The following is a 7,321-nucleotide window of genomic DNA, read 5'->3' on the forward strand; positions in this document are numbered from 1 at the left end:
ATATGCATAGGCAGGAATAACTGCATCTCCATTGAAGACCTCATTATTCCCCTCTCTCCTTTTCTCCTCTCCTGCCTCCTCCATGTTCACCATTCCTCATAAATAGCAACCACATGTACAGCCCTGCGAAAAGTCCATTTGCTGTAATCAGCAGGAAATATGCAGGTTTAAAAACAACTAATGGCTCTGTTAAAAAAAAAAAAAAGACAGAGAAATGTGACAGCTGTCTGGACAAGATCATGTGTGTGTCTGTAAGATGTTTGTTTGACCGGCTGCCGTTGAAGGACATGTATGTGTTTTGGAAAGAAGTTCTGTACATTCACAGGACTCTGTTTGCGTCTCGGTGCACGCGATGTGTCGAGGACGTGTGTGTCTTAACACTTTTCTGTGAGACGGAAGCACTCAACTCTCTATTACTCATCTCCCGTTCGTCTCTCCCGAATGTGTTTACGTGATCGGCCCTCGGTTTGATAACGGCTGATTACGTCACTTAAGCTATGGATCAGATCTCACGTTCGGTGTGTAATACGTGTGAGCTGTGTGTGTCGGTAAATGTCACATTATTTATGATTTATGATCAGGAGACTTTTGTTAAAGTTTGTCCAGGCCCCTGTAGCCCTGCTTGTTAAACACACACTTTATAGCTTCTCTGACTTTTCAGCTTGAGCTAAAGGAACCTGACTACCTCAGTGGCCATGTCTGCTGCAGGGCAGGAGCTGCAGCTAAGTTGTGGTTCAAAGTGCACTTAACCATCTGCCAGACTAGAATGTTTTTGTGATATGGTCTTTATTGTCTGTGCCTGTAATATTGCTCGGTGAGAGAGATTTTTACAATTGTACAAAAATGTGCAAAACATTAAAAATGAAAACATGGTGAAAAACAGTCAAAAAATTAAAAAGAAAGATTATGAGCAGAGGAAGTGACAAATTGTCATTTTGTTCAAAATGTTTTTGGCATTTTGACTACTTGGGCACTTGAATACTAATGACATAAAGTGTTCCTTCTTAAAAAATAAAAATAAAAAAATTGCTCTTTAAGGCACATTTACTCCAGCTCTCTGGATCTATTGAGTCAAAAGACTGTTTATGTGAATGTGTTTCCCCAAATACTGCTCTTCCTCTCCATCTCTTTCATTTGCCTCTCTTGCCTGGAAGACATCCAAAGTATGCAAAGGTCTAATTGGAGAGTGAGCCATAAAATATTTCCCTTACCTCTATTTCAACATCAAATACCAGTCTGAGCTAGATCAATCACACACATATGCATATGCCTCCAACAATCAAATTCTTATTAATAGTCTGAACAACGCCTCTACAAAGAATCCTATTGCGTGGAAGCAGACAACTAGGAGCATTATGGATCTCAAAACTGACATTTGTGACTTGCAAAAAGAAAATAGAAAACAATATAAACATGTCTTTTTCAACTCTTCCGATATCCAATAATATGTCAAACATAGATAAGGGTGACATATTAATAGTGATGACAGATAAAATCAAACGTTGGTTTGTTTTTGGATCGGGTGTTGTTACTGTACGCCTGTGCCAAAACAGAGTGACGGCCCGATTGACTGTGGGAAGGTCACTAAGCGCAGGATGACATGGCCTGAGGCATGGGGACAAGGTGAGGGGGCCGAGGGGCTGACTCGAGAGGCCCGGAGGGGGGAGAGGGAAGAGAGGCAGCAGAGGACGTGAGACCTGTCCCTGGGAACTGGACTGCAGGATAGGATTCATTCAACTCTGCTTCCTTTACGGACTTAAAATAGAGCCATTGTACTGCATGCGGCTGAGAAAGTGTGTATCTTTACGTCTACATGCCTGCGTGCGTGGGTGTGTGTGTGATTTCATTTCTTTTGTGTTATGAGAATATTCTGTGAATGTGCCTGCCTGTCCGTATGAGTGTCTACGTGTGACTGTTTGTGGACTCCTTGGGAGCGTCCCTGGGAGGACAATGGGCCAGAAGATTCCTGGGAATGTGGTTTGATGTGCAGGTGATGAGTGGCAGTGACTGACTCATATCATCAACCAAGCAGATTCCCTCACAATGCCAGGATCTGGACACACCTTTTCATTTTGTTTGCTGGAAACCAGAAAGTCACAGTGATGGGAAAATGAGCATAAGCACTAATGGTGTTTCCTCCTCCCTGCACTCAGTCACTCTAAAGGATATTAATTAGACATATGAAGACATGTTATCTTTTCCACACTAGTGTTTATGGTTCAGTGTGTCATGGGCATTAATGCATTCTCCGTCTGTCTCTGTGTCCCTGCAGGTGAGGTATGCCACAAGTCCTATACCCAGTTCTCTAACCTTTGCCGGCACAAACGCATGCATGCTGACTGTCGCACACAGATAAAATGCAAGGACTGTGGGCAAATGTTCAGCACCACCTCGTCCCTCAACAAACATCGGCGCTTCTGTGAAGGAAAGAATCACTTCACAGCAGGGGGGTTGTTTGCGCAGGGCCTACCACTCCCTGGTACCCCCGGCTTAGACAAATCGGCTCTCACGCTCGGTCACAGCAGCGCTGGACTTGCTGATTACTTCGGCGCAAGCCGCCACCATAGTGGGCTCACTTTCCCTGCAGCCCCAGCATTTCCTTTCAGCTTCCCCGGCCTGTTTCCTTCTGGACTATATCACCGGCCACAGCTCATTCCTGCCACCTCCGCTCCTGTCAGACAGACGGCTCATGCACCTGTTACAGGGCCTGGTGTGGAACTAAGCAAAAGTCCTTTGCTTCCTCCGAGCCCTGGCGCTCTGGAGTCTCAAGAACTGTTAAAAGCTCTGTGCAAAAATGGCAGTTCACCTGGAAACGACATGCAAGACTCAGAACTTCCCAATCAGGGCTCCTCTGTGTCCGCAAAGCAGCAGAACAAGCAAAGTGACCTGTCTGAAAGCAGCGACGTGGACGACGTCAGCACGCCGAGTGGGAGTGACCTTGAGAGCACAACGGGCTCTGAACTCGAAAGCGACATGGACAGTGAAAAGGAGAGGGGAGTTGCTCGAGAAAATGGCAAAGGTCCCAGGAGAAAGGCCACTGAGAGAGACCCTCAAAGTCCCAGCTTGATAGGAAGCAGTACTGCTAAAGGCTTTCCAGGCCAGTCCCTCATACAGTCGTCACTAGACGAGCACACGGCTGTAACAGGGGCTGTAAATGACTCTATTAAGGCCATTGCCTCTATTGCAGAAAAATATTTTGGCTCAGCAGGGCTGGCTGGCTTGCAGGACAAGAAGGTTGGGTCTTTGCCCTACCCCTCTATGTTTCCACTGCCTTTCTTCCCGACTTTCTCTCCACCAGTTTACCCCTTGCCAGACAGGGACCTCAGACCAACAGGCGTGAAGGGCGAGCCACAGTCGCCAGGAGATGACTGCAAGAAGGCTCAGAGCAAGTCATCTGAGTCACCATTTGACCTCACTACCAAGCGAAAGGAGGGCAAACTGTCCCTGTTTGTTCCCACCAAAACCGATGCTGCAAACGTTACTGGCCAGGACCAGCCTCTCGATCTGAGCCTGGGCTCCCGGGGCCGTGGACAGATTCCGTGTCAGGAGGAGACCAGGAAGAACAAGAGCTTTGAAGAGGAGAAGAGAGCAGTGGATGCTCCTAAAGCAGACACCTCCTTACAGCATGCCAGGCCCACCCCTTTTTTCATGGACCCTATCTACAGGTATTGTTATTCCCAGTATCTCCATTAATTGCATATTGTAAGAGCCAAGACGGGCATTTCTGTTTATGGCTGTGCAGTCAACACGAGCTGATAGAAATCTACTATTAGCAGGGTTGAGAAGAGGAGAATGAGCGATCCGTTTGAGACTCTGAAAGACAAGTACATGCGGCCAACTCCAGGCTTCCTCTTCCATCCACAAGTAAGTACTGACTGTAGAAGCTTGGGCAGCGTAGGGCAAAGAGGGTATTTGTGCTCCTCCCTTTAGGTCGTGTTTTGAAATGACAGGAATTCAGATGAATTTGATTAAATCAACTAAATCCTGGGTGACTTTAGCCACACTGCAACTTGAATCTTAGACTCTTGGAAACCAGGTTTATAGATGAGAGGGCAATGTGGCGCTGACCCTGTCTGTGAATATTCTGATTTTTTTTTCTCTGAGAGGCTCCTATTCACAATGGGTGTCCCAGGCTGGCCAAACAGAATTAATGAGGATAAGTATGCACCCCCAGTTTTATACAAGCTACTGCCTGTTAAGCCCATTGTTGACTATCTAAACCAGATGTGGCACAAAGAAAGGCCACATTGTGACACATCTTCTCGTAATGTGTCTTTGATTACAATATAAAAAAATGATATGCTCTTAAAGCAGTGATTTCTGCCCCTGCCTTTTCTGTGCCAGCACTTTCAGCGTGAGGCTCCACAGAAGGCTCGTGTCTGCGTATGTACACCAGTGTGTGCCTGTGTGTGGGTATATGACACGTCGCTTTCGCGTTCATTTGTTCAATCTTACCCTGCGGGTGAGAACGGTCCGTCGGAAAGTGAAAACACCACTTTCTCAGGCGTATGACTTTTTTTTTTTTTTTTCTCTTCCCTTCCATTTTTTCAGGCCGTTTCAGGTCTGGTTTTTACAGGCTGTTTCATTTGTCTGATTTATGTCTCCTGTCCAGACTGCGGCATGGCCCAGCCTGCAGCAGCCACATGGTCGTCCCACACGCCCTAATGAGGTGTCCTATCAGTAGAAACACTAACAGAGTGCTTAGGCCATCTTTATGACTTTATGATGTCTGGACACACAAATCATTCCCACAAACGCCAGACTTGCATAGGTCTAAGCCAGACTAGGCGAGAGGTTCTCCTGTAGACTTTAGTGTGGGTTCAGTATCGGTCACCTGACTCAGTTGTGAGCAGCATGTTAAAATGGAGTTTGCAAAACTTAGGGGACTGGGGATACTTTTCAAAACCTCGAGTGATTCATCTCATTATTTCCTGGCAGGAAATTTTACTGCGAGCCAATACTGGGTTAGATTATATTCTGCAGTTGTAACCTCCCATAATGAGCTTATTGAACACCAGAACGTGTTGGAAACTATTAGTCTCTCCAGTCAAGCCGCTGCCATAACACAAGAGACAGACACTCCATTGCTCATTCAGAGTTAATTGCACCAAGATTCCTCCTTCCTCTCTGTAGTAATGTGTGTTGATTCATCCACCACGTCTTGGTTCTGACTGCCTTCTTTTTTTTCCCTCTCTTCCGCCCCTCAGTTTCGTTTGCCAGATCAGAGAACTTGGGTAAGTTCCTTTTTGAACCTGGAGTGCTGTTCCTCTACCAGTCAGACCCTGAATCATAGCTCATGCATGGGCTGAATAGGAGTTTACACAAGGACATTTGCATGGCTTTCAGCCTGTCACACCATCACACACGAGCAGAGCACAAAATGGAATCACTGTCTGACATATCGCTACGATTCTTATCGCGCATATTTAATTGCGTGATATTATGTTGCATGTACAGTGCCTTGCTAAAGTATTCACGAACATTGAAAGATGTTACCTTTCATCGCTTTTTAACCCTTTTTGTTCACTTAATATTCTATGTGGTAGGCTAAGACACAATAGCACATAATTAATATATTAGTTTATTTTATAGTATATTCAACCCTATCAGTGTGATATTTCTAAATAAAGACCAGACTAGCCAAGGCTTTAGAGAGGCTTGGTTGAGAACAAACGTTGAATTTGATTAAACCACAATGAAACTTTTTTTGGTCCAAATGGGCGTCAGATTTCATTTAAACAGTGATGCGTTGGCAGCATCATGCTGCAGGCATGTTTTATTTTAGCTGGGACAGAAAGTCTAACAGACTTACAGCAAAAAAAAACAAAAAAAACTGCTGGGTTTTGACTTGGCAGGCTGAATAGAAATGCAAGCCACACATTTCAGATCTTATTCTCTGTTAAAATTTTCAAGAACAATTTTTCTTGTTCTCTCTGTTACATAGCCATATGCTCTACTATATATAAGTCAATTGCATCATACCATAAAGGACATAAAGTGCTTTTACAAGACACTGTAACTGAGCATGCTTTATTTATTTGAGGTAACATCTTTACATTTACTCTCTACTGTAATTAACGTGGAACATTTTAAAGAGGGAATTTCCAAGCTGAGTTACACCCTCTCCATCTCCATCTAACAGCTCTTAACATGTGTTTGCTTAGCTGGTGAATGAAGAGGGATTTTTTTTTTCCTCTTACATGAGTGGATGGGAGGAATAAATGCAAGGTGTCCTTGTTTGTGTGTGTGTGTGTAGTGCTTGGTGGGATTGGGGTGTGTCTTTGCTGCATTAGAGAACGGGTAACAGTCTCTCTGGGATTCTGTTGGGCTGGGTGTGGGGAGGGCAGACCCTCCCTCCAAACATCTGGTTCCCGATAAAGATCAACAATTGAGAATGCATCTCACTAATTAAGGCCCTAACAGCATCACTGACATCTGAAGATAGCCAATCAAGTGCTGGTCCCAGAGCGACACTATAGCAACAAGCAACTTCACAGACACATTCGTGCTCCCTCCCGGGAAAAGACAGGGAGTTTCGGGAGGTATGCGTTTGTGTTTACGATCGCCCAAAAGTGTGGGTGGGTTCGTGTCGGTGTCTCGCACAGAGATGTAGGTGGTCAAACAGTGACCTTATCAAACTAACTAACATGCATAACAGACTTTGAGGGAGATTTCTGAGGCTGATTTTGTACAATCTAGCTAAGAAAATGTGTTAATTATTTACCAATAGCAGAAAATGAAGGCACAGTAATACTTGTGTTTTACGTGAAACACATCAACTCTTACATTTGAAAATCCTGGCAGAGATCAGGATTTGCAATACTAAAAAAAAATAAAACAGTTTGGAAACCGTTCCGAATTCCCCAGTAGATGGAGCCGAGAGTGAGCTCAAAGAAAAGTCTTATCGGACAAACACGATACTGCCGACAGCCGTAGAGGCCCTCATGTTCCCGAGATTTATGGATTCTCATCAAGACAGGCAGGCAAACTGACTTCTTCACAGTTTTCTGAAGCAAGCCCGATGAGATACACATTGTATTTCCAGGAAAGATGTGAAAGCATTTCATCTCCGTCGAGCTCGCTCTGGCTTTCTCTCGGTCGCACTTTGATTCATGCCGCGTAGCGCTGGCATATTCATAATCAAACAGTCCTGACACTCCACATCCTCCCTCGGTGGGACCGTCGACGGCTGCGGCAGGAACTTTACACTCGGCCGTCACTCTTAATCACTTGCTCCCAACTCTGAACTTCGGCGCCATCCATCAACCATCAGTTCCTCTTTCTTCCAGACCCTTCACTGCCTCGTTTGCATGTTCTTTTT

General features: G+C 45.0%; 1 protein-coding gene across 14 annotated transcripts in view; it reads left to right on the forward strand.

Moving 5' to 3' along the window:
- mecom (MDS1 and EVI1 complex locus) overlaps nucleotides 1-7,321 on the forward strand; it is a 162,900-nt gene that overhangs the window by 145,206 nt on the left and 10,373 nt on the right. For 6 of the 14 annotated variants that reach the window (XM_008425356.2, XM_008425358.2, XM_008425357.2 and 3 more), the window contains 3 exons: nucleotides 2,273-3,665; nucleotides 3,774-3,864; nucleotides 5,208-5,234. In XM_008425356.2, the coding sequence (XP_008423578.1) occupies nucleotides 2,273-3,665; nucleotides 3,774-3,864; nucleotides 5,208-5,234 (1,511 nt within the window). The remainder of the gene's footprint in view (nucleotides 1-2,272; nucleotides 3,666-3,773; nucleotides 3,865-5,207; nucleotides 5,235-7,321) is intronic. The other 8 variants (XM_017308039.1, XM_008425359.2, XM_017308040.1 and 5 more) reach the window with 3 other exon arrangements.

Source organism: Poecilia reticulata, linkage group LG13 (assembly GCF_000633615.1).
Source record: "Poecilia reticulata strain Guanapo linkage group LG13, Guppy_female_1.0+MT, whole genome shotgun sequence".
NCBI lineage: Eukaryota > Metazoa > Chordata > Actinopteri > Cyprinodontiformes > Poeciliidae > Poecilia > Poecilia reticulata.